We start from the raw sequence: 25,464 nt of genomic DNA on the forward strand, positions 1-25,464 counted from the left end.
TGCGGGGCTTAATACCTAGGTGATGAGCTGAGAGGTGCAGCAAACCACCATGGCACACATTTATCTATGTAACAAACCTGCACGTTCTTCTGCACATGTATCCCAGAACTTAAATTAAATTAACAAACAAACATACATACATCCGAAAAAAAGAAAACCACTATCTTTTCATATTAAAAAAAAAGATCTGTGTGGGTGTCTGACTCATCCTTATTTTTTAAAGTCTCAAATCCATAACAAAAGGTCAGCCTTGTTTAAAAACAGCTTAGACCTAGGAGATGAGTATTCAAAGGAAGAACATTTTAGAAGAGATTCATACAAATATCTGGACTTCACTGAATACATGCTTGTGATAGTTAATTTTGTGTCAGCTTGGGTAGGCCATGCTACCCAGTTATTGGTCAAATACAAGTCTAGATGTTGCTGTGAAGGTATTTTTTTTTTTTTTTTGTACATGTGATTATCATTGAAGTCAACAGACATTGAGTAAAGCAGATTACCCTCTTTAATGTCTGTGGGCCTCACTCAGTTGAAGGTCTTAACAGAAAAGACTGAGGTTCCCTGAGGAAGAAGGAGTTCTGCCTTGGACTTGAGACTGCAGCATCAACTCTTCCTTGGGTCTAGGCTGCTGACCTGCCCTGCAGACTTTGCACTGTATATACCCAGAGAAATACAAATCATTGTATCATAAAGACACATGCATGCTTATGTTCATTGTAGCACTATTCACAATAGCAAAGACATGGAATCAACCTAAATGCCCATCAATGACAGTCTGGATAAAGAAAATGTGGTACATATACACCATGGAATACTATGCAGAGATAAAAAGAATAAAATCATGTCTTTTGCAGCAACATAGATGCAGCTGAAAGAAATTATCCTATGTGAATTAACACGGGAACAGAAAACTACCACATGTTCTCACTTATAAGTGGGAGCTAGACATTGGTTACTCAAGGACATAAAGATAGAAGCAACAGACACTTGGGACTACTAGAAGGGGGAGTCAGGCAGCAAGGATTTAAAAACTATTGAGTACTATGCTCACTACCTGGGTGATAGGATCACTTGTACCCAAAACCTTAGCATCACACAATATACCCTGGTAACAAACCTGCACATGTATCTCCTGAATCTAAAATGCAAGTTGAGTAAATAAGTAAATATGCTATTTTTGATGAAGATATGTTTTAGATTAAGATATTTTTACTTGGAATACTTTAGTGTTAGACCGAAGTTTGCCACCCTTCTGGTTTCTTGGTTAATATTTTCAATTAATGCTCAAGATAAACACCCCTCCTTAGTTTAAATGAGCATTTGCCATTGAGAAAAGTAGGAAGACATTTTGGCGTTTGGGTGTTTGCTGGAATTAGTTACGTCTGAACCCACAACTTTGGGTCTCCTAGGAAGTATAAATACTCAGTACCATTGTCCACCGTAAGTAGGTGGTGATGGACTTGAAATTGGAAATGTGGATCTGTGTTTAGCCATTGGAAACTTTAGGTACAAGAACCACCAAGAAATGGACCACCAAAGTATTCCTTCCTTTCATGTTTTAGCTTTCTTAGTTCTATTTCTGCTTATCACTCGTATTTATTTTACTTTTATGGTTTTTGGTATTGTTTCACAAACATTATAACAGCAATTGTGAAATTCCTTTCTCTTTTTTTGAGTGGGAAGGTCTTGCTGTGTGGCCAGGGCTGTAGTGCAGTGGTGCGAACATGGCTCACTGCAGCCTTGACCTCCTGGGCTAAAGCAATCCTCCCAGTACATGCATGGGTCACCACATCTGGCTAATTAAAAATTTTTTTTTTTTTTTGTAGAGACAGCGGTCTCACTGTGTTGCCCAGGCTGGTCTTGAACTCCTGGGCCCAAGCAAGCCTCCAGCCTGGGCCTCCTAAAGTGCTGGGATTACAGATGTTAGCCACCACTTAAAGAGGAAAATTTACTTACAATCCCACTACTCTAGAAACGTATTTTTAAACTGAGTTTCTCAAGGACACAGGCCAAAGGAAAGGCTAACAGACCTTTGAATCAAGGTCAGAAGGCCTCTGGAGAAGGGAAACCATACAGAAACTACAGTGGAACAATGTCATTTCTGAAAGGTAATTTATGAATACCAGCAAGTTGGTATTCTCACAGCGGCACAGTGGCACTGAAAGAACATTTGCACCATTTGGAAAGCACTGAGGCTATTTAGTTTTTCAGAACAGCTGTCTCACTGAACTCTCCCTGGGCTCAACTGTCTACTGCCCGTTTCCCTTTATGTCTCCTAAAGCCCCAGCATATGAGGATTTGGCACCTAGAACAAGGTTGAGTGTGACTGACACAGGAAACGGCCCGTGGCTGGACTGGCGCCTGCATGCAGCTGAATGGGGACACACAGCCAGGCCAGAGCAAGGAAGCAGCTGTCACTCAAAGCGCTCAGCTCAATGTCACCAGCTTGCTTGTTTCCTTATTCTTAGTGTCTTAACTGCACTTAGAAGGTAACACTAATGGTGGGATATAGTGTCACTCTGACTTAACCTTGTAGTTTGGGTAGCTCTGCAGGAAGAGGGAGAAATGGGAAGTAAATTAACATTCATTTAATATATCCCACACTGTACTGAACACTATATATATATGGAGAGAGAGAGAGAGATCTATCCTGCAATGGAGAGTGATTAAGGTCACTGCCTGAGTTTAAGCCATGCTAGCTGTGTGGCCTTGGGCAAGTCACTTCTTCATGTCTCATGTTTTTTTCTATAACAATATTACATATGTTAAGAGTTATTATGAAGATTAAATTAATTAAGTGTAAAGCCCTTAGTTCAGTGCTTGAAACACAGTAAGTGCTATATGTGTTTGCTGTCATTACCCTTATTAGTGAACTTTAACACAGTCCTGTTCATCCTTTTATGACCGAGGAAACTGACACCCATGGAGATTAAGTCAGTTACCGGACATGGCAGAGCCTGAAACCAAACTCAGATTTACCTGACTGCAATATTTTCTTCCCATAACATGACCGGGCCTGCTCAATGGTATCAAATTTCCTCTGCTGCTTGCCAGCGTAGGGTTCAGTTTATCAACTCTTCTTTGTACTGTCAAGAGTGAAATCCTATATGACTGAGGCTCTGTCTTTAATCCCCAATTCCGATCATCCCTGGAGAAGGGCCAATGGTCAACATTTGGGGAGTCAGTGAAAGGAGAAACTTCAATCCTCCATTCCCCCCTGTAGGCCTGATTGCCCTTTTGATGTCGCCTATGTGTCCCTGACTATCAGAAGGCAGTGAGTAACATAACTAAATAAATCATCTGACAGACAGTACCCTTAGAGTCCTGGTGGATTTGGGGGAGCAGTCGGCCTCCGAGGGCAGCGCTGTCCAATAGGAATATAATGGGAGCCATCTGTGTAACTTTAAAATTTTTAATAGCTACGTTAAGAATTAAAAAACAAAGGTGAAATTAATTTTAATAATATTTTACCTAATATATCAAAAATATCACTTCAATCTGGAATCAGTATAAACATTATTGAGATACTTTTTTGTATTGTGTTGAGTTCATTATTTACTTTAAACATACCATACAGCCCTTGAAGTATATACAATGTTACTACAACAGCTCCTAGACACTTGCATGTGTATTTTGCTTTTTTGTATCGTGTTGAATTCATTACGAATTTTAAGCACACAGCCCTAGAAATATATACAATGCTACTACAGCAGCCCCCAGCCAAACACTTGGATATGTGTCCTTGATGGGCTTTCTTTATTCAGTTAGAGACTTCATGTGTCTAAAACTGTACCCTGTCTCCCTTTTCTTCCTCCTGAGACAGATACTCTGATGGGAAAAAAAAAAAAAATGGCTGAAAGAGTAAAGTCGCTTTTCCTCCGAATTTCCCCCATTAGTGCAGCTTGTACGGACAGCTGCGATTTCTTGTTGGGTCACAGGGCGTTTGTGGCAATCTGCACGCTCTGCATTTCTCCCCCTGTGAGGTCAGGAGTGATGGGCGAGGGGGGGGCACTTCAGGTTCTAGAAGGACCCGGGCAAAGTCCTTTCCCGTGTCTGGTTTCCACAGGGACGGTGTGGCCTGCACAGACGACAGCACGCCCGGCGGGGAGAGCGGCCGTGTCGGCCCAGCGGGGACTCGGCAGGGCTCAGGTTTCCCGGACCGGATGACGGACCTGAGCCCGGGGCCCGGACGGCGCTGGCCGGGCACAGGATGCGCAGCACGGAGAGCGCATCCTGGGCATCCGCCCGCGCTCGGCCCCGCGGCGCAGCTGCTGCAGATCCGCGGGGGCAGCCACCTCCTCCGGGGGCTGGCAACGCCAGGACTCTCCCCGCCCCTGCCCGGAGCCCTCCCCTGCAGGGGCCGCGGGGCGGAGTCGCCCACCTGTCATCCGAGACGCCCCACGTGGGTCAGCCGGGGAGGGGGCGGAAAGGAGGGAGAAAAGGCAGAGGCGTCGGGGGAGGCCGGAGGGAGAGTGGGGTGGACAGAGGAGCGGAGGGACTAGAGGGAAGCTCACGGTAGCTGCGCGGAGAGGGAGCGAAGAGCAGAAGGAGGAACAGAGGCGGCCCAAGACACCCAGAGAGGGACAGGTAAGGAGGGGCAGGTGAGCAGGAAGGAGGAGAAAACCGGGCTAGGGAGAGTGCGGAAAGGAGAAGTGGCGGGCGTGAGAAAACTGCTGTGGATAAGGGACGAGTGAGATGGAATGAATGGCGGAAGGCGAAAGACTGCAGAGTGAGGGTCCTTCCAAGAGCGACGGGGGAGGAACTGGGGCTGTTGCGCCCTTAAGGTTGCTAAGGCGACGGCTCTGGCCAGAGCGAGGCGCATTGACGTCAGCAGCCGAACGCTGATTGGCTGCGGCCAGGCCGTTTCCGGTGGAGCTGTCGCCTAGCCGCTATCGCAGAGTGGAGCGGGGCTGGGAGCAAAGCGCTGAGGGAGCTCGGTACGCCGCCACCTCGCACCCGCAGCTTCGCGCCCGCCGCCGCCCGTCCCCAGGTGAGTGGGGTCAGTCGGGGGCTCAGGCTAGGTGAGCTTCGTCGCTTCGCCGCCCGTTTGGGGGAGCTGGACCGATCCAAGATGGCGTCACGGGGAGCGACCTGCGGGGGGGACGGCCGCACCCCCCTGCCCCTCCCCGACCCGGCGGGCGCCTCCCCTCAGGCCTCACGCCCCCAGCTCCGAGTCTGCATCCCCAAGGCCATCTGGGCGTCCGCTTTGGTACGGGGCTTCCCAGCCGCCCAGCTCCCGCGCGCTGCCCCCACCCCACGGCGCTTGGAGCCTTGGGCCCTCCGCGGCCCTCCCCGGCCGCTTTCGCCCCCGCGCGCCGCGGCCTCCTCGCTCACCCTCCCCCATTTCCTGAAGGACAACGGCTCTATTTTGCTGGGGTCCGCCATCGTTTTGTCCGCCGGTCCTGGCTCTTCTTGTAAGCCAGCAGTTTTCCTCTCCACTCTAACGACTCCTAGTCATTGCTAGCAGTAGCCTTTCCTCTCCATAGCGAGGTGATCTTTCCCCCAGCACGACGGTCTTAGTCGGGCTCCTGAATTTCCTTTTGTCCCCCTTCACCTCCCTCCGTTTCCCGATTTTTCTGCCTAAGGCGTCCTCGCCACCACTGTGGCCTTCCGACTGGCGTAGCTTGAAGTCTCGGCTTCCTTTCTTCATTTTGTGGTCATGACCGTGGCCTACGTGAAGTGAAGGGCATTTTCCTGCCCTTCCTCTAGAAAATACACGGTACCTATTAACCCCTTCAGGTCAGAGCCTGTGGTGACGACCGTCTTACTCCTTGAGAGAGTCCCAAGAGATCCGTCTTTTCAGCAGAGCAAGGAAAGCAAACACTTCCTCAAGATGACCCCAGGGAAGCCGTAACTTGGCAGGTCTAAGGGGGTGCGGTCTGAATCAGGAACAGTTTCTCAAAGTGTTTTTATTTATTTCCCAGAATGTAATCCTTTCGAAGCAATTTTGTCACAACTGCATTTTCAAAAGAATGAATCTGGGTATAGAGACAATGCAGCGAGTGTTTTAAAGCAGTTAAATAATTGTGTGTGGGGAGGGAAGGCTAGGTTGTTGGGCTTTTACAAATAAGAATACACATAGAGAATCCAGGTAACTCTATTAAAAATATTAAGACTGTGAAATCTGGTTATTCAGGGATTTACATGGTGACTGCATTAATCTTGGGACATTTCTATTCGTATACTGGCTATCTTTTTGGTTTTTGTAATACATTAGTTGTTTCAAAGAAAAACACAGTTTCACGCCTTAGGCCCAGTTCTCTCATCTCTACCAGCCAAAGACCTGATCTTAGAATGATCGGTTGAATATTCTTGAAATATGACTGTGTTTTGAAGCATGAAAGATCTGATTTATGATTGTTCTTGGTGGTCTTCAAGTATTACTTGAAATGCAGACAATTCTACTGAAGTGGATTTTCAGTTCATAGGATTGCCTGACCTGGAGAAGTGGCATGTATAAATCCTAATTTTTTTTTTTGTTGCCTGTTTATTTCTAAAGTAGCAGCATGATTCTTTTTCCATGGCTTCTAATTTATATGCTTGTCTTGGAGCCACAAATTTTCTAATAGTTTGTTAATTAGTCTACTTGTTATTGACCTTTATGGTGAAAGTTGTCAAGACAAAATGACTGACAGTGTAGCACTTTAGAATAGCTCTTTACTCTGGTATTTCTTTCTATAAATTCTTTTAAATGTACAGTTTCATCTCAGTAGTTTACAATGCATTATAATTGGAAAAGTCTGATTAGTATTGAATTCAGTTGCTGAGTGGAGAGGACCACACTCTTGTCTTCTACTCTTAAGTGCTTAGTAATTAGGAGTTGGAAGAAAAACAATATATGACCCTGTTGTTAAGTTACTAAATTTTTAATTCCAGGGTAGGGTTAGCTGCTCATTATTATCTCTGTTTGCTTTACTTTACATAAAGGTACCATAATTTGAATCCTCTAAAATCCATTAAATGCAATTTATCCGTTAAATGTAATCCATTAAATGCAATTTATCTATTCATTCTTCATGCAAGTTTGAAACTTAAGTGTTTTAACATTCACCTGTCCAGATGAAGAAAATATTTTGACAATTTTCTATCCAAATGTTTTACAGTTTACGTGGTAAGGATTCTTCCCTCCCCCAACTTAGGATTTTCTTTCTTTTACCAGTAGTGTATTATCATTTAGGAGTGGAATCTGGCAAACGATTCTGGAATAATAAAAGGTTGCTTTTAAAACTCACCTGAATTTTCTTGCGTGTTTTAAAAAATTTTGATTACGCTAGTAGTTGGCTAATCAAATCCTCACTCCAGTGGTTTGCTCTGTGACATTAGGACACTCCCATGGGATAGAAGTTACGTGTAGGGAATGTCAGATGTTCTTCATTGTGCTGACTTGCTTTCACTTGGAGTTGACTTGTGTGCCCTGGTAATTCTCTGTCCTGTTTACCGTTTACCTACTTCCCACGTCATCATGATTTCTTTTGCCTGGGAGAACTGAATGAAATTCCCCTAAGGGCCTGACTTCAGCACCCGCCTTTGTGGAGGATAGTGGCTCATACTTCCTCCCAGGAGCTGAAGTTATCGACTCACTGTTGCCTGCAAAGATCCTGCAGCAGGAACTAAATGAAACATTTACTTGGAATAATGCTATTTCTGTACATATTTTATTCCCTAGTCCCCACTTCTCTGTTTAAAAACAAAATCTACTTAGAAAAAAATCCCTGTGAATCAGTTGCCTAATGAATTTAGCAAGTTAAATGCCAGGTTGGCATTTTGCTTTATAGTTTATACAAGCATATGTGTGTTTTTTTCTCGCAGAGAACCATGGAGTCTGGCAGTACTGCCGCCAGTGAGGAGGCACGCAGCCTTCGAGAATGTGAACTCTACGTCCAGAAGCATAACATTCAAGCACTGCTCAAAGATTCTATTGTGCAGTTGTGCACTGCTCGACCTGAGAGACCCATGGCATTCCTCAGGGAATACTTTGAGAGGTTGGAGAAGGTAAAAATAAATGTAGGGAGATGATGAGGTGATTGTGACAGTTGTTAAATATAATAACTGGAATGTTACTAATTTGTATTTTTTGGAAGAAAAGGAATCTGACTAAATAAAAAGTCTAAAACAATTTCAAATAAATACAAGTAGGGCATTTGTAATAATTTAAAAATTCTTAATTAGTAGAATTTATCAGAAAATGAACCTGTATGCTAACTGTACTTGGCTAACAAAGGGTTTACACACAATTCTTTGTGACTTTTTAAATTAGTGCGTAAAACTATAACAGATAAAACTGATCAGAAGTAGTATAGCAGTTCTATGAATAAGAAATTCTATAGTACTTGAAGGCAGTTAATGCTTCCCCCTTTTTGAACAAAGCTAGTAAGTGTAATGAATCTTATCCCACTTTTAAAACTAGTGTAATGAAACATGAATCTAGCTTGTGATTGATATATCAGAAATTTTCAATTAGATTCAGTCTATTTTAGTGTAGAGTATATCTGAAGAATTACTGTAGAGTAGAGATACTGATATTGATGGTCCTCAAACATTTTACTCCATATTATTGTCAGGACTTGTTGCCCCTTGAAAAAAATTAATCCAGTTTTTCTTTTTTGCTCTTCCTCTTTGCATGTAGGTCATTGTGACTTACATATATGGCATATGTTTTTCTAAGCAAAGTGATAATTTTACATCAGGGATAATTGAAACAAATGAATGCTTCAGTTGAATGCTTCAATTCATCTCCCTCAAGAAATGATGAATGCGAAAGTCTAGATCACCAAATATTTTCAATAGTGTATGTGATTTGCTTCTGTAAATCAGTGAGAGAAACTTACAGATTTTCTCTTGCATGTGGAAGTTATGAGGTGGTTCATAATGATTATGAATCAATTGAGGGACATTTCTTTGGTATATGATTATCTAATTGTATAATAGAAATAATTTGCGTTATTTTCCATTGGTTTTTATTCATCAGCATAGGTTATTAGTTTCTTATAATCAGCATAGGTTATTAGTAAAAGAATCTGTACTAAGCTTTAAAAAGTATTTGGGTAGCTCAATGATCAGGTATTTCCTATTTTCTTTAAAAACTGATTGTTAAAATTTGTATTTAGTACCATGATCAGAATAATTTAAAAAAAAAACAAAAAAAACCCTAGTCACTGTGAATGTTGCTTTGCCGTCTTGAAATTATAGTGGATATTCTGGCTTTCTCTTATTTATGCAATTTCCAAATCGTGGAAGTATTATAGAGCCAGGCCATAGATGTACCTTGTTTTGAAGTCAAGTGCGTTCCTGGAGATCCGGTTTTGAAATGGGTCACTGTAAGGTGATCCCTCTTCTTTGGACATCAATAGAAACCATCAAATGAGGGGATTAACTTGGTGAGACATTAAGTGTGTATCTTTTTATAGGGAGTGTTGAATGTGTGATGCTAGTTTCAAAGCTTGTAGTTGCCACAGTACTGTTTAAGGACTAACAAAGATGGAAAGCAGTGAATAATTATTAAAATGGTTTCTTTGCAGATGGGATTTTAGATTTAATGTGTTTCAGCTTCTTTACCTTTTAATAATTAAAGTCACAGTTCAGCGTGGTTTTTACTATAATTCAGAGGTCTTTGTTCACATGTATACATTCCTTCCAGGGTTGAATATAGATACCTGGATCTTTAAGTAACTAGATTTTCAACTTTTTAGTGGGTCAGTGTTCTGTGTATTAGGTGTTAATTTGTATGTTAGTCTATTAGTCCGTTCTCATGCTGCTAATAAAGACATACTGAGACTGGGTAATTCATAAAGGAAAGAGATTTAATTGACTCACAATTCGGCATGGCTGGGGAGGCCTCAGGAAACATAATCATGGCAGAAGGGGAAGCAAACCCGTCCTCTTCACATGGCAGCAGCAAGGAGAAGTACAGAGCAAAATGGGAAAAGTCCCTTATAAAACCGTCAGCTATTGTGAAGACTCACTATCACGAAAACAGCATGAGGGTAACCCCCCCGCCATGATTAAATTACCTCCCACCGGGTTCCTCTCAGGACCCATAGGGATTATGGGAACTACAAGATGAGATTTGGGTGTGGACACAGCCAAACAATATCATTCCACCCCCGGCCCCTCCCAAATCTCATGTTTTCACATTTTGAAACAAAGTCATGCCTTTCCAACAGTCCCTCAAAGTCTTGATTCATTCCAGCATTAACTCAAAAGTTCAAGCCCAAAGTCACATCTGAGGCAAGGCAAGTCCCTTCCACCTATTAGCCTGTAAAATCAGAAGCAAGTTAGTTACTTCCTAGGGGCATTGGGTAGATACAACCTTTCCAAATGGGAGAACTTGGTCAAAACAAAGGGACTATAGACCCCGTGCAAATCCGAAATCCAACGAGGCAGTAATTAAATCTTAAAGTTCCAAAATGATCTCCTTTGACTCCATGTCTCACATTCAGGGCACACCGATGCAAGAGGTGGGCTCCCGTGGCCTTGGGCAGCTCCGCCTATGTGGCTTTGCAGGGTACAGCCCCTCTCCTGGCTGCTTCCATGGGCAGGCGTTGAGTGTCTGCTGCTTTTCCAGGTGCATGGTGCAATCTGTTGGTGGATCTACCATTCTGGAGTCTGGAGGATGGTGGCCGTCTTCTCATAGCTCCACTAGGCGGTGCCCCAGTGGGGACTCGGTGTGGGGGCTCCAAACAATCCCACATTTCCCTTCCTCACTGCCCTAGCAGAGGTTCTCCAGGAGGACCACGCCCCTGCAGCAAACTTCTGTCTGGGCGTCCAGGCAATTCTGTACCTCTTCTGAAATCTAGGGGGAGGTTCCCAAACCTCAGTTCTTGACTTCTGTGCACCCACAGGGCCAGCACCACGTGTAAGCTACCAAGGTTTGGGGCTTGCACTCTCTGAAGTGATGACCAGAGCTGTACCTTGGCGTCTTTTAGCCAAGACTGGAGCTGAAGCAGCTGGAATGCAGGGTACCATGTCCTGAGGCTTCATAGTACAGGAGCCCCAGGGCATGGCCCAGGAAACCTTTTTCCCCTCCTAGGCCTCTGGGCCTGTGATGGGAGGGGCTGTCCTGAAGGTCTGTGACATGCCTGGAGACATTTTCCCCAACGTCTTGGTGATTAACATTTGGCTCCTTGTTATGTGAATTTCTGCAGCAGGCTTGAATTTCTCCCCCAAAAATGGAGTTTTCTTTTCTATTGCTTTGTCAGGCTGCAAATTTTTCAAACTCTGCTTCCTCTTGAATGCTTTGCCGCTTAGAAATTTCTTCCACTAGATACCCTAGATCATCTCTGTCAAGTTCAAAGTTCCACAGATTTCTAGGGCGGGGCCAAAATGCTGCCAGTCTCTTTGCATAGCTAGAATCACCTTTACTCCAGTTCTTAACAAGTTCCTCATCTCTATCTGAGACCACCTCAGTCTGGACTTCATTGTCTATATCACTGTCAGCATTTTGGTCAAAGCCATACAACAGGTCTCTAGGAAGTTCCAGCCTTTCCCACATCTTCCTGTCTTCTGAGCCCTCCAAGTCTCTAGGAATTTCCAAACTTTCCCACATTTTCCTGTCTTCTTAGCCCTCCAGACTGTTCCACCCTCTTCCTGTTACCCAGTTCCAAAGTTGCTTCTACATTTTTGGGTATCCTTGTAGCAGCACGCCACCGTCTGTGGTACCAGTTTACTGTATTAGTCTGTTCTCATGCTGCTAATAAAGACATACCCAAGACTGGGTAATTTATAAAGGAAAGTGGTTTGACTCACAGTTCCGCATGGCTGGGGAGGCCTCAGGAAACTACAATCATGGCAGAAGGGGAAGCAAACACATTTTTCTTCACATGGCAGCAGCAAGGGAAGGGTCAAGCAAAAGGGGGAAAAGCCCCTCAAAACCATCAGATCTCATGAGAGCTCACTATCACAAGAACAGCAGGGAGGTAACCACCCCTGTGATTAAATTACCTCCCACCAGGTCCCTCCCACAACACGTGGGGATTATGGGAACTACAAGATGAGATTTGGGTGGGGATACAGCCAAACCATATCAGTCTGAAAATATAGTCATATACTCATCACCACCTTCCTCACTACTGGGGGGTTGTCTTTCTGTTTCCTTCAACTACTCCATAAGAAATGTACCAAAAACTCTTGACAGTTGGTCTTTTGAAAGCTTCTGCATTTTAATTCAGTCATCCGGAATTTGAGTCTTCTTTTACTCTTGTATTTATTAGAACCTTAAATAAGAGGAACTAAAATAACTGTGACCTTGTGTCTGGTGTGTCAGGTACTGTGTGAAGCACTTTACATACATACATACTCATTATTTCAAATGTATGTGGTAGGTGATTATCAGCATTTTACAGACATAGCGGTAAAACTGAGAGAAATTAAGTAATGTGGCTGTGGTCATAGACTGTAGTCTGCTTTTGTTGGAGCAACATACAACCCCCAAATTTCACTGGTTACTACAACAGACCAGTCATGTGCAGTTCTTCTGGTCTCAGCCTGTCTTGTGTTCTGACACCACATATCTTGTTTTGGGGCTGAGCAGAAGGAGCAGCCCTATATAGGGCATGCTGTTCTCAAAGCAGAGGAAGGGCAGAAGCTCAAGGTGGACAGAGCCAAACCACACAGGCAAGCATGGTATGGCATGTCCACTTACATTCCATGGCCAGAGCAAGTCCTGTAGCCAAGCCTTAAGTCAGTGGGGGTGGGAAGTATACTTTACCCACAGGGAAGAGTGACAGAAGCAGGGAAGGAACAAATAATCATGAAAACATAGTAAGTTAGTAGTGGGGACAGAATTTGAACCTAAGAGTCAAGAAGATAGTGCAGAATTTAATGCAAAACCGAATGCAGAATTTGAACCTCAGAGTTAAGAACATAATTAACCACTGAGTAGACTGGGAGGTTTTTTCTAATTTTTAATTTTTTATTGATACATAACATTTGTATGTTTTTATGGAGTACATGTGATATTTTACATGCATAAAATGTGTAATGATCAAGTCAAGGTATTTAGGTTATTCATCACCTCACTTAAAGAGCTGAGGAGGAAGGAGACTGACAGCAGGATGACAACAGCAAGAGAAAAGATATAAAAATATATCATAGTATATACTAGAAAACTCGTGATCTGAGTAATGGCTCTGAGTTGTCAGATTAGGTTATGTTCAGACTGCTGTTTTTAAAAGACTCACTAGACTCCATGAGACAATGCTGAAATCAAAATGCTTTTGTTACTTCACAATTAATCTTAAAAATTCAGTGAAGTAGAATATAGTCCCAAATGAAATGTTGTTTGTGAAATTTTTCCTGAAATTTTTGTGAAATGTCACTGACAAATTTGGGGGGAAGAATTTGTGTTTTCATTTATACTCTTAAACTGTGTCTGTGTGTGTTTAGTATTATTATTATTATTTTGAGATGGAGCCTTGCTCTTGTCACCCAGGCTGGACTGTAGTGGCGCAGTCTCGGCTCACTGCAACCTCTGCCTCCTGGGTTCAAGCGATTCTCCTGCCTCAGCCTTCTGAGTAGCTGGGACTACAGGTGCCTGCCACCATGCCCGGCTAACTTTTGTATTTTTAGTAGAGATGGGGTTTCACCATAATGGCCAGTCTGGTCTTGAATTCCTGACCTTGTGATCTGCCTGCCTTAGCCTCCCAAAGTGCTGAGATTACAGGCGTGAGCCACCATGTGCAGCCTATTTTTTGAGACAGAATCTCACTCTATTGCCCAGGCCTGAGTACAGTGGTGGGATCATGGCTCACTGCAGTCTCTACTTTCCAGGCTCAGGTGATCCTCCTGCCTCAGCATCCCAAGTAGCTGGGACTACAGGCGCATGTCACCACGCCCAACTAATTTTTATGTTTTTTTGTAGAGATGAGGTTTTACAATGTTGCCCAGGCGGGTCTCGAACTCCTGGACTTAAGTGATCTGCTCCCTTTGGCCTCCCAAAGTGTTGGGATTATAGGCCTGAAACACTGTACCCAGTCATGTACTCTTAAATTTTAAACTTGGGGGAGACTTGAGTTTTATAGCCCTGTGTTAATATGAAATGAGAAACCCTTACTGGTTATTGGAAAAAGCAGAATTAACATGAAATGAGTTTTCTAAAAACCGTATTTTAAAAAGTAGTTTACATATTCACATATTTCAAAGTTGTGCAAGTACAAAAGGACATAATAATGAAAGGTCTCCCTCCCACGCCATTGCTTTTCTTGAAGGCTGCCAATGTTCTGGAGATTAATATATGGACACTTACAGACAAATTTATATATAAAAGAGAAGTAATGGGTCAAATGAATGAGAAGGTAGAAGGTAACACATTTTTATTTTTTCCCTTTTACTTCAGTCATAACAACTAATTCTTTAGATCTGAGAGGAATTTGTTTTTAAGGCTCTAGATATGAAAAAAGAATGCTTAATAGTTTATCTTAGGTTTTATTTGAATTGGTCCAATAGGTAGTTTTAAAAACCTAGTAAACTCTTTTTGTCTTTTAACTTCAAGTTTAAACCTTGATTACAAAGAATGATCCTACCTCTGCTGGGAGAAGTATTATAGATAATGATCTTATTTAAATTCATGATTACCATCACATCATTTCATTATTTGTTTTTATCTGGGATCAAACTAGAATGTGAATTCCACAGGCTCAGGACCCTCTCCTATTTGTTTTTATATTCCTGTTGCCTAGCATAGGCCTTGGCATGGCAGATCCAGAAAATGGCTTATTGAGTTGATGAAGTAACTCGGTAATCTAGACATTCTTGAATCACTATGTTGGGCTTGAATTGTTTTTCCTGATAACATTTCGTTTGGCAGGAGGGTCACTTGCTATCTGCAGTAGCATCCAAAAAAACCCAATTTTCAGGATTTTGTCTTGTGGTGTGTTACTGTTGTGTGCATCACAGATCATTGTTGTCAAGACATTAATGAATATCTGATTTGTTACTCACATGTGAGTACTAATGGCTTGTACCAGTGGCTTTTGCCCGTTAATAAAGGATAGCGTCTGTTATCATCCGAGGTACATTCTCTTGAGAGTGTTTCAAGTGTTACTCTCTATTTTTTTTCTCTTTTGGAATGGTCTTTTCTTCTTAACTTACATTGTTAATGGAAGAAGAGATTGGAAGTGACTGAGATAGACTATCATTGGAACGCGAGAATGCCAGCTTTACATGCTGAAGGATCTCATTTTGCAAACTTGTAATTTCTTTCAGGAGGAGGCTAAACAGATTCAGAATCTGCAGAAAGCAGGCACTCGTACAGACTCAAGGGAGGATGAGATCTCTCCTCCTCCACCCAACCCAGTGGTTAAAGGTCGGAGGCGACGAGGTGCTATCAGCGCTGAGGTCTACACGGAGGAAGATGCCACATCATATGTTAGAAAGGTAGTTTTGATATTTGAACATTAGGGAGATGCTTTTGGGACCCATTTGGTGGTCATCTAGTCTCCTTTGATGAGTGAATCGTAAAATACAAAACGGGGTGGAACGTCATCCATCCTGTACAGTTCTTGGGTACTGGAAAACAGGTGTCTGTAATAGCATGCTGTCAGAGGAAATAACTAATAGTGATTATAAACCAGTGAAAAATTGCATTTTGGGGTTTGTTATTTCCTTGCTGCGGTTGTTTTGCAGTAGAAGGAGGTGGGATTTTTTTCTTGAATCATGATGTCCGGTTTTTGCTATCCTGTTAAATGTTGTAACTTTTAACCTTTTATTCTACGAGCTTCATTTGTCCTATATTCTCCTCTTCCTCAGAGCCAGGCTGCTATTTTAGTTATGCTGTTAACCTTAAATGGGAACAGAATTGTCGCACTTGAGGCTTATGAAACTAACAGATCACAGACTTTAAAATGACTAATTATTATAAAATGCTTAGTTTTGCCTCAGAATAATGACCTTGGTCAAGGTGTTTTGGTTTGTTTCTTTAGTTGTTAACTGGGAACCAGGTACCAGACTTTATATTTAGGCCTGGCTGTAGGCAAGGGGATTAATTAGTCAATATTTGTTGAGTAGTTTATAGATCAAAGATAGTACAAGTGTGTGGTAGTGAAAATATTTAACTCGAAGCAGTCTTGTTTAAATACCATAATGTGGCTTGACATTTAATTGAAACACAGGTTGCAAACATGAAATGTTTTTGGTTTATGGAATTGTCATTTGACCTTCAGTTCTTTTCTAGGTTATACCAAAAGATTACAAGACGATGGCTGCTTTAGCCAAAGCCATTGAGAAGAATGTGCTGTTTTCACATCTTGATGATAATGAGAGAAGGTAGGAACAGGCTCTTTCTTAACATTATTTTTCAAGTAAGGGTGTGATCCCCAATTATTTTCAACACTTGTTGCAAGTTTTAGAACTCTTAATGATTGTTCACCAGATGACAATCAGGGGTCTTTAATACTAAACTTAATATTTGAAACTCATGGAAGAGACATGTGAAATGTAACATGAGGCCTTCTCTCTCTTGCAGTGATATTTTTGATGCCATGTTTTCGGTCTCCTTTATCGCAGGAGAAACTGTGATTCAGCAAGGTAAGGGCTTCTGGAGCATGCAGTATTGTTATGGGAGAGGAGGCGAGACTGGAGGATTTTTTGGTTTTGTTTTATTGAAGTTTGTTTTCCTTGATCCTACCACTTTTTTTTTTTTTTCTGTTATGCTATTGGATTTTTCTGTTTCTTTTAAATTAAAATTTTCTGAGATGCACAGAACACTTTTTATTGGGAACTAATATTTTTGATACAGTTTTGTTTATAATTTAAAGGAAATGCCTACATTGTCTTATCTTGAATATCATATAAAATTTCAGAAGCATATATATCTCTCATGTCCTTTATATTGATTATTAATCACTTTTAAAGTAAGAGATAAATGAAACACCTACGTTCTTCATTGTATAGCTCTGTCTATTAAGAAGGTTCTAGGACTTATATAGATTTCTTACTTTGCCTACATAGACTAACATGGATCTGACTTTTTGACTATCTTCCTCTTTTTATTTTCTTATTTATTTGTGACATTTTATGAATTGTTACATATTTCCATTTTGTGGCAACCTGATAATTTGCTATTAACTATTTGAGTTGTTTCTAATGTCCTTGTTATAGATGCCATAGCAGTTAATAACTTTGTACACATATGTAGCTTTTAACAATTTTTTTTCAGAGATGGTATTCACCATGAGATGACTAAAAAAACTTTTGATTAATTCTGTGACTTTTAAAATATATTGCTTGATTTTTTTCCCTGAAAGATTGTGTTACTTTGTAACACAGTCTTCTCTCACAGTACCACTATAAAATAAGTTTATTATTTTGTATTAATTTTGATAGTTTGTTTCTTTAGTTTGGAATATGCTTCTAACATTTTTACCCTCTTTTAGGTGATGAAGGGGATAACTTCTATGTGATTGATCAAGGAGAGACGGATGTAAGATTTACTCATATAAAAAATATGTTGATCTTAAAAGCCAATGTATTGATTGCTTCTGAGCAATAAGATTAGTGATTTTGAAGGATCATTACATCCCTTGTATGCCAGATTTTATTAATACCTTTTGCCAAGTATTTTCATGACACAGAGACATTTTTTAAAGGTAATTTTCTGTTCAGAACTTTTGCTGGAGTGGTGGTTAAGAAATGTGTGTAGCTGGGTGCAGTGACCCATGCCTATAATCCCAGCACTTTGGGAGATGGAGGCAAGAGGGTTGCTTGAGCCCAGGAGTTCAAGACCAGTCTGGGCAACAAAGTAAAACCTCACGTCTTTAAGGAAAAAAAAAAAAAAAAAAGATTCTAGACCCAGCCATTAGCTAGCAAACTTAATACAGCTTTCTTATTCACAGATGAAATGGGGACAATAATAGCATTGATCTTTTAGGATTATTAGAAAATTCAGTGACCTAATGCAAGTAAAATGATTAGCATAGTGCTCAGCATGGTTCTCTAAGTATCCATGACTGGTATTAGTGCTTAGCCAACCTTTTTCCGTTACATCCTTACAGAGTGCTTTTTTGTTATCAGATAATTAAATCAAGTAAATTTTAGACACTCAATTTAACTCATCAGAAATCAATCAGCTATTCTTCTCTATTGTGTACTGCAAACATAATATATTCTATTTTTTAAAACAAAGTTTAGGATTGTGACGTTTTTAAAAGGTTGAGGGTTTCTAACATTTATGTGTTTGTATCTAGAAAAAAAACTTTTTTGATGTCACTTGCACTTTAGGTCTATGTCAACAATGAATGGGCAACCAGTGTTGGGGAAGGAGGGAGCTTTGGAGAACTTGCTTTGATTTATGGAACACCTAGAGCAGCCACTGTCAAAGCAAAGACAAATGTGAAATTGTGGGGCATCGACCGAGACAGCTATCGAAGAATCCTCATGGTAAGAGACCATGCTATTTGAGAGTGTGATTTAGAATTCTCATCTGTGTAACTAATGTTTGAATATTACCAAATTAAAAAGAGAATCTTTCTTTTAATGAGCAAATATTTCTTACTTTTAATGAGCAAATACTTTGCATTAAGCCCAGCTTAGCATTATTCATTATGCCATTTTAGGCAGTGATATTTTAGAACAAAACCTTGGGAAACAAGATCTGGTATATTTTTGCTGATCATCTCATTTTGGGAAATCTATCCATTTGCCGGTAGGCACATCTTAAATTACCTGATTATACCCATTACAGCATGATAGGTGCTGCTTTTAAGTGCTTAAAGTTATTTGGGGCCATTCAGAAATAATCAGCTTCCCTAACCTGTGAAAGTGGATTATCAGTAATGCATATGTATGTCATGTCCCCTCTAGTTAAAGGAATAAACAAAAACTAAAACCATTGGAACGTTCTGGTGATACAGTCAGATTTTTTGAGAACCTTGTGATAAATGTATAGGATAGCTTTGGATGTTTAAGTCCCAGTGAGTGCATTGGTCATTTTCAGTGGTTTTCTTAAATTTGTGCAGTGTCCATCTGACCATTTGAAAATGCACAGTCTGATGTACTTTGAACTTTTTCTGCATTTGGGATATATGGATAGATGAGATTAGATTGTCTTGTCCTTTGTAGCAACATAGATAGAGCCGGAGGCCATTTTTCTAAGCAAAATAACACAGGAACAGAAAACCAAACCGCATGTTCTTGCTTATAATTGGGCACTAAACAGTGAGAACACATGGATACTAGAAGGGGAACAAACACTGGGGTCTACTTGAGGGTGGGAAGAGGGAGAGGATCAGGAAGAATAACTGTTGTGTACTTTGCTTATTACCTGGGCCACAAAATTATATGAACACCACACCCCTGTGACACCCAGTTTATCTATATAACCTGCACATGCATCCCTGAACCTTAAAAAAACACAAACACTTATGGCAAAGATAGGTCTAAATTTTAGAAAGATTGGTTTTGAAGTGATATGACAGTCTACTGGAGAAGAAATTGACCATACAGTCAGTTCTGCATTTCCTCTACAGGAATACTATTAGTAAAAGGAAACGTAGAATGTTTACAGCTTTATCTCATTGCCAAAGAAGGAAGAGTTAGGACCTGGAACTATTGGTTTGAAATAAAATATTTTACTTTCTCATAGTGGGCCTGAAAGGAAATTAGGGCCTCACAATGCATTGGCTCTGTGGATGGGAATTAGGAACTGTAGATATGGGGTGAAATATCTATGTAGCTGGTTAGGGGAGGGTATGGTCCTTTCTTATGGAATAAAGACATGTCAGTTGTATAGGTGAGAAGCCAAAACTAATGGAGGAATCCGCATGTAAATATCAGCATTGAACAGGAAGAACACTAGGATTATTGGGTTGTAAATGAAGACCTAGATCACTTTTGTGAGAAAATATTTTCAGAGATAAATTGGGTTGGCAGTGGCGCAAAATCACTTTGAGAGTAAACATGGAAATTGGGCATGGTATAAAGTGTGTGGAAAAATATCTTGAGTGATAGGCTCAGGTATAAACCGGTATTTTGACTGTATTTGGAAGTTGGGAAATGCTTTGTGAAATATGTCAACATACTGGTTACAAATGCTAGGAATTGGGCATAATATTGGCAGAAAATAAAAATCACAAGAAATGTCATTCATTACCTGTAAAATAAAGATGAATTAGTTAAAATTAAACTTTCTTCATTAAAAAAAAGTAGCAGCAAGAAGCTTTGACTTTCTGGTTTTAAAATTTATTTGAAACTTAATATTTATTATTCTATAGCATTATATGGTGATAATTACACATCTTGGGGATATCACTTTTGTTATTTTTATTTTTAGGGAAGCACACTGAGAAAGCGGAAGATGTATGAGGAATTCCTCAGTAAAGTCTCTATTCTAGGTGAGTTGTGAAGTGTGTTGACTTTGCTAGTATATGAGATACCCCTGAATTAGAATTGGTTGGACTTGGGAAAAGCCTTCTGAAAGTATAATTGCTACTCATTCCCACTGAAAAGACAGAAGGGCTGAAAGTCCTTCTGACTGTGGACATTCACAGTTATTTCCTCTGTGACTTCTGTCTCTCTTGTTCCATCATTGAGTTGATTGGTTCAGAAAAGTGAGTACTTCCAAGAATGCATTTCCTCTGTGGAAAGATTAGGTATCATTTGCTGGCATCCTCTGCAAACATGCCAAAAGTTTGTTGAAATTTAGAGTAAAGCAGATTAATTGAAGATATTCTTTTGTGCATTTTGTTATGTGGACTTGGAGATGTTAGAACCTGTTCTTCACGAAGGGGGAATGGGGATTTTTATAAGGTAACAGGCTTCGGCCATTGTTTATTGCAGTGAGTTTTTCGCCCCTTATTTGTCTTTTTTTTGAATTGGTTACATTTGCTTTGTGTTTTGGATCGTAGTTTGGCCTTTGGGAATAAAAGTTATTTTCTAGTTCTTGTTTCATAAAGTAAACCAAAGATTTAAGTAGATTAAATTATTTCTACGAAACTTTGGAATGATATGGGCGGGGATACTATGACTTTTGAGGATTGTAGTTGTAGGTTTGATATGCATTGATGGCAATCTTCAGGAATACTTAAGGATTACATTTTCTTATTCCCTTGCCATTGGGTACAGTTGGTATAAATTAACCTAGCCACTGGGCTACTGAAGGTAAGGATCTAAGGGCAATCTGCAGGCAGTATGAGAATCCTGCTCAGACTGGAGGTAATTGAAGACAGGTACCGTGTTTAATCTGAGACACTACTAGAATGTTGAATGGGCATGGCTATTTGGTTGAATCTCTTTATACTTTCTTTTTACCTTTATAACAGCACCAAATAATACAGAGGAATTATGTTGATTCTTGTCTTTCAGAGTCTCTGGACAAGTGGGAACGTCTTACGGTAGCTGATGCATTGGAACCAGTGCAGTTTGAAGATGGGCAGAAGATTGTGGTGCAGGGAGAACCAGGGGATGAGTTCTTCATTATTTTAGAGGTAAAGAACTCGGAATTTGATACTTTAAAAAGTTGTACACTCTAAGAGGGAAAGAGTGGGCTAATTCTGAACTATAGCTTTAGTTTTTAAGAATATCTGACAATTGTATTTTAAAATTATCTTTTACTTTGAAATGCTGTTGTTTGGTTTTCTGCCAGGTCACTACATTTTTAAATGAGTTTGAGTCAGAATTCTTGAAGGGCCATAGACATGAATAGCCAAATTCTAAAAACCATTTAACATAACAAACTGATGATTCTGCACTATCCTTGTTAAAATGCAAGTGTTTGGGCTATCTGGCAAATAAAGATGAAAGGTAATTATTTAAATTTGAAAAATTACTGTGTTTGTGTATCTCCACATTCCATGGGAATGTATAGCAAATACTCTTGCTTGCCAAGCAGATCCAAATGGCAGATTTTTATGAATGTGGCTCCATAGTTGCTAATTGATTTTATTTAAATCAGGAGTCAGGAGACTGTAAAGGGCCAGGTGGTAAGTAAGTGAAGCTTTGTGGACCATAGGGTTTCATTCGCAAAGACTCAACTCTTGTCATAGTGCAAAAGCAGCCGCAAATAATGTGTAAATGAATGTGTGCGGTATTCCAGTAAAGTTTTATTTGCGAAAGAGACGGTGAGCTTGGATTTAGCCCTTCATCTACAGTTTGCTAACCCAGGTCTGCACCCTTTAAGCACCTTAGCTTGGTAAGAAGAACCTCGCTAGCAGGAGATGCTGGTAAAATAGAAATTAAAGATCATGTGGTGACTAATTTTAAAGTCATCTTTTATCATGTGCACATATTTGCAAGGTAGCTAAAATTGCATAGGATGTTTAAGATGCCACCCTGGGTTTGAGAGTGTTTGTTTGTTGAGCTTTTTGGTGATTTTATTATAGGGGTCAGCTGCTGTGCTACAGCGTCGGTCAGAAAATGAAGAGTTTGTTGAAGTGGGAAGATTGGGGCCTTCTGATTATTTTGGTATGTATGAATTCCCTCACAATAAATACATGGTTTCTTTAAGTCACCTCTCAGTGAGATATTGTAGTCTTCCATAATTTTGTCTTCTGAATTTTATTTTCTAATTGCAGTCTTTTTTGGCTCAGAGAGATGGTGTGAGATTTTGGTCTTTACTCATTTAATGAAATTACTGATTGTCTCATATCTATTGTCTTCTTTCTCAGAAGTGCACTGCTTTAAGGAAATGTTTTTCATAGAAGTTAGCCTGTTCTTACACTTCTTCTTTTCCTTTCTCTAGGTGAAATTGCACTACTGATGAATCGTCCTCGTGCTGCCACAGTCGTTGCTCGTGGCCCCTTGAAGTGCGTTAAGCTGGACCGACCTAGATTTGAACGTGTTCTTGGCCCGTGCTCAGACATCCTCAAACGAAACATCCAGCAGTACAACAGTTTTGTGTCACTGTCTGTCTGAAATCTGCCTCCTGTGCCTCCCTTTTCTCCTCTCCCCAATCCATGCTTCACTCATGCAGACTGCTTTATTTTCCCTACTTGCAGCGCCAAGTGGCCACTGGCATCGCAGCTTCCTGTCTGTTTATATATTGAAAGTTGCTTTTATTGCACCATTTTCAATTTGGAGCATTAACTGAATGCTCATACACAGTTAAATAAATAGAAAGAGTTCTATGGAGACTTTGCTGTTACTGCTTCTCTTTGTGCAGTGTTAGTATTCACCCTGGGCAGTGAGTGCCATGCTTTTTGGTGAGGGCAGATCCCAGCACCTATTGAATTACTGTAGAGTAATGATGTAACAGTGCAAGATTTTTTTTTTAAGTGACATAATTTTCCAGTTCTAAGCATATTTAGACTGTGGCCATATATGCTGTATTTCTTTGTAGAATAAATGGTTTCTCATCATGCTCTAAAGATTAGGGAAAATGGATATAGAAAATCTTAATATAGTAGAAAGACATCTGCCTGTGATTAAACTAGTTTAAGGGTGGAAAAATGCCCATTTTTGCTAATTATCAATGGGATATGATTGGTTCAATTTTTTTTTTTCCAGAATTTTTGTTTGCCAACCTAATCTGCCTGGTTTTTTATATCTTGTTATTAATGTTTCTTCTCCAATTCTGAAATACTTCTAAGTGTGGCTATCTATACCTGCCTTTTAAGTTTGAAACTAACTCATAGACTACAAATATTGGTTAGTATTTAACTACATCTGCCTCGGCTCACAAATTCTGATTAGACCTTTATCCAGCTAGTGCCAAATAATTGATCAGATGCTGAATTGAGAATAAGAATTGGAGGTCTGCAATCTTGGTTGTTAATTTAGAGCTTTTGGTTAAAGTATGTCCTTCAGCTGACTCCAGTATAATCTCCTCTGCTTATTAAACTGATTCCAGGAGATTGGATTTGCTATGACTAGATACAGATGGAGCAAATGTCCTAACCGAGAAAAGAGGTGATGCTGCTAAAGGGAGAAATGGCAGGTGGACAAAGTTCAGTGTTGGGAATTTTCCCCGTGAGATTCACTGGGGCATGAGATTTTGGAAGAAGTTTTTTACTTTGGTTTAGTCTTTTTTTCCTTTTTATTTCAGAATTTCTGGTGGGTTGATGGTAGGGTATAATGTGTCTGTGTTGTTTCAAATTGGTCTAAAAGGCTGTCCTGCTGAAAGTCCTGCTTTCCTATCTAGCATTTATTTCTCTGGCAAACTTTTCTTTCTTTCCTTTCGTTTTTAAAGTAAACTTGTGTATTGAGTCTTAACTGTATTTCAGTATTTTCCAGCCTTACGTGTTACATTATTCCAATGATACCCAACAGTTTATTTTTATTATTTTTTTAAACAAACTTTCACAGTTCTGTAATGTAGGCACTTTTATTTTCGTTGTGATTTATATATAAGGTAATGTAGGGTTATATTTGGGAGTGACTGCAAGCAGTTTTCCATCTGTGTGCAACGAACTGACTCTGATTATTGATCCCCTCTCCTGCCCTTTCCTAGGTAATTTAAATTGGTCATGGTAGATTTTTTTCATACATTTGAAAAACTTTTAGGTTGTTACCAAGTATGAAGTATAAATCTGGGGAAGAGGCTTTATGTACATTTTAGGGTGGGTAAGAAAGCCACCTTGTTACAAATTTTTTAATTTCCAAAATAATCTATATTAAATGAGAGTTTTCTGATCTGTACTTTGTGTTTAGCTACCTTTTTATATTTAAAAAGTTAAAAATGAAAATTATGTTCTTACAAGCTTAAAGCTTGATTTGATCTTTGTTTAAATGCCAAAATGTACTTAAATGAGTTACTTAGAATGCCATAAAATTGCAGTTTCATGTATGTATATAATCATGCTCATGTATATTTAGATACATATAATGCTTTCTAAGTGAGTTTTACTCTTAAATCATTTGACTTGCTGTTTACTCCCTTCTGTAGTTTTTAATTAAAAAATTTAAAGATAAGTCTACATTAAACAATGATCACATCTAAAGCTTTATCTTTGTGTAATCTAAGTATATGTGAGAAATCAGAATTGGCATAATTTGTCTTAGTTGATATTCAAGGCTTTTAAAAGTCATTATTCCTGGGCTTGGTAAGTGAATTTATGAGATTTACTGCTGTAGAAAGTATAGATGGCCAAAGGACCGTTTTTGTATTGCTTCCTGATTACCAGTCTGATTATACCATGTGTGCTAATATACTTTTTTTGTTATAGATTGTCTTAATGGTAGGTCAAGTAATAAAAAGAGATGAAATAATTTAAATTCTTAAATGGATCAGTTTTTCTTCCCTTTCTCTTTTCCGTCTTTCTCTCTCTGTCCTTCCCCTAAAGTCTACTCTGATGGGCAAAAATGAAAAGGGAAAGTGAATTATGGGATCAGTGTTTTGAAAGACAATGTTTATTTTCAGTGCTTTTCAGTTTGTCAAAGAGTGGATCTCAAAATCTTGCTTAAAGGGTAATTGAGATGTAGCAGATTTATTTACTTAGTCATGGAAGGAAAAAATTCAGTCAGAAGCTACAGATTTCCTTTTGATTGAAGATAGATTGGTTCTGTGGCCTTGGAACTTTCCCAGACTTAATGGGGAAA

At 40.0% G+C, this 25,464-nt stretch overlaps 1 protein-coding gene across 4 annotated transcripts; it reads left to right on the forward strand.

Annotated features, from left to right (window-relative positions):
* Window positions 1–4,153: 4,153 nt before the first annotated feature.
* PRKAR1A (protein kinase cAMP-dependent type I regulatory subunit alpha) lies at window positions 4,154–25,148 on the forward strand. Of its 4 annotated transcripts, none has more exons than XM_003913342.4 (11): window positions 4,154–4,587; window positions 7,810–7,992; window positions 15,202–15,372; window positions 16,169–16,260; window positions 16,460–16,521; window positions 17,370–17,416; window positions 18,214–18,372; window positions 20,264–20,324; window positions 21,295–21,416; window positions 22,311–22,392; window positions 22,670–25,148. In XM_003913342.4, exons 2-11 carry the CDS (start codon window positions 7,816–7,818, stop codon window positions 22,840–22,842), a joined length of 1,146 nt encoding a protein of 381 aa, XP_003913391.1. In that variant the 5' UTR covers window positions 4,154–4,587; window positions 7,810–7,815; the 3' UTR covers window positions 22,843–25,148. The 4 variants fall into 4 exon arrangements, with proteins under 4 accessions (XP_003913391.1, XP_003913390.1, XP_021785031.1 ...); XM_003913341.4 differs by lacking the exon at window positions 4,154–4,587 and adding an exon at window positions 4,826–4,990; XM_009191080.3 differs by lacking the exon at window positions 4,154–4,587 and adding an exon at window positions 5,198–5,414.
* Window positions 25,149–25,464: the final 316 nt, after the last annotated feature.

The sequence above is a fragment of the Papio anubis genome, chromosome 17 (genome assembly GCF_008728515.1).
Source record: "Papio anubis isolate 15944 chromosome 17, Panubis1.0, whole genome shotgun sequence".
Classification (NCBI taxonomy): Eukaryota; Metazoa; Chordata; class Mammalia; order Primates; family Cercopithecidae; genus Papio; species Papio anubis.

What these genes read in the sequence shown, in the direction of transcription:
- PRKAR1A (XM_003913342.4), top strand. Translation starts at nt 7,816, where the DNA reads ATGGAGTCTGGCAGTACTGCCGCCAGTGAGGAGGCACGCAGCCTTCGA. An exon ending in TTGATCAAGGAGAGACGGAT is followed by an intron (nt 17,417 to 18,213) that starts GTAAGATTTACT and finishes CTTGCACTTTAG; the next exon opens with GTCTATGTCAACAATGAATG. An exon ending in GCTATCGAAGAATCCTCATG is followed by an intron (nt 18,373 to 20,263) that starts GTAAGAGACCAT and finishes TTTTATTTTTAG; the next exon opens with GGAAGCACACTGAGAAAGCG.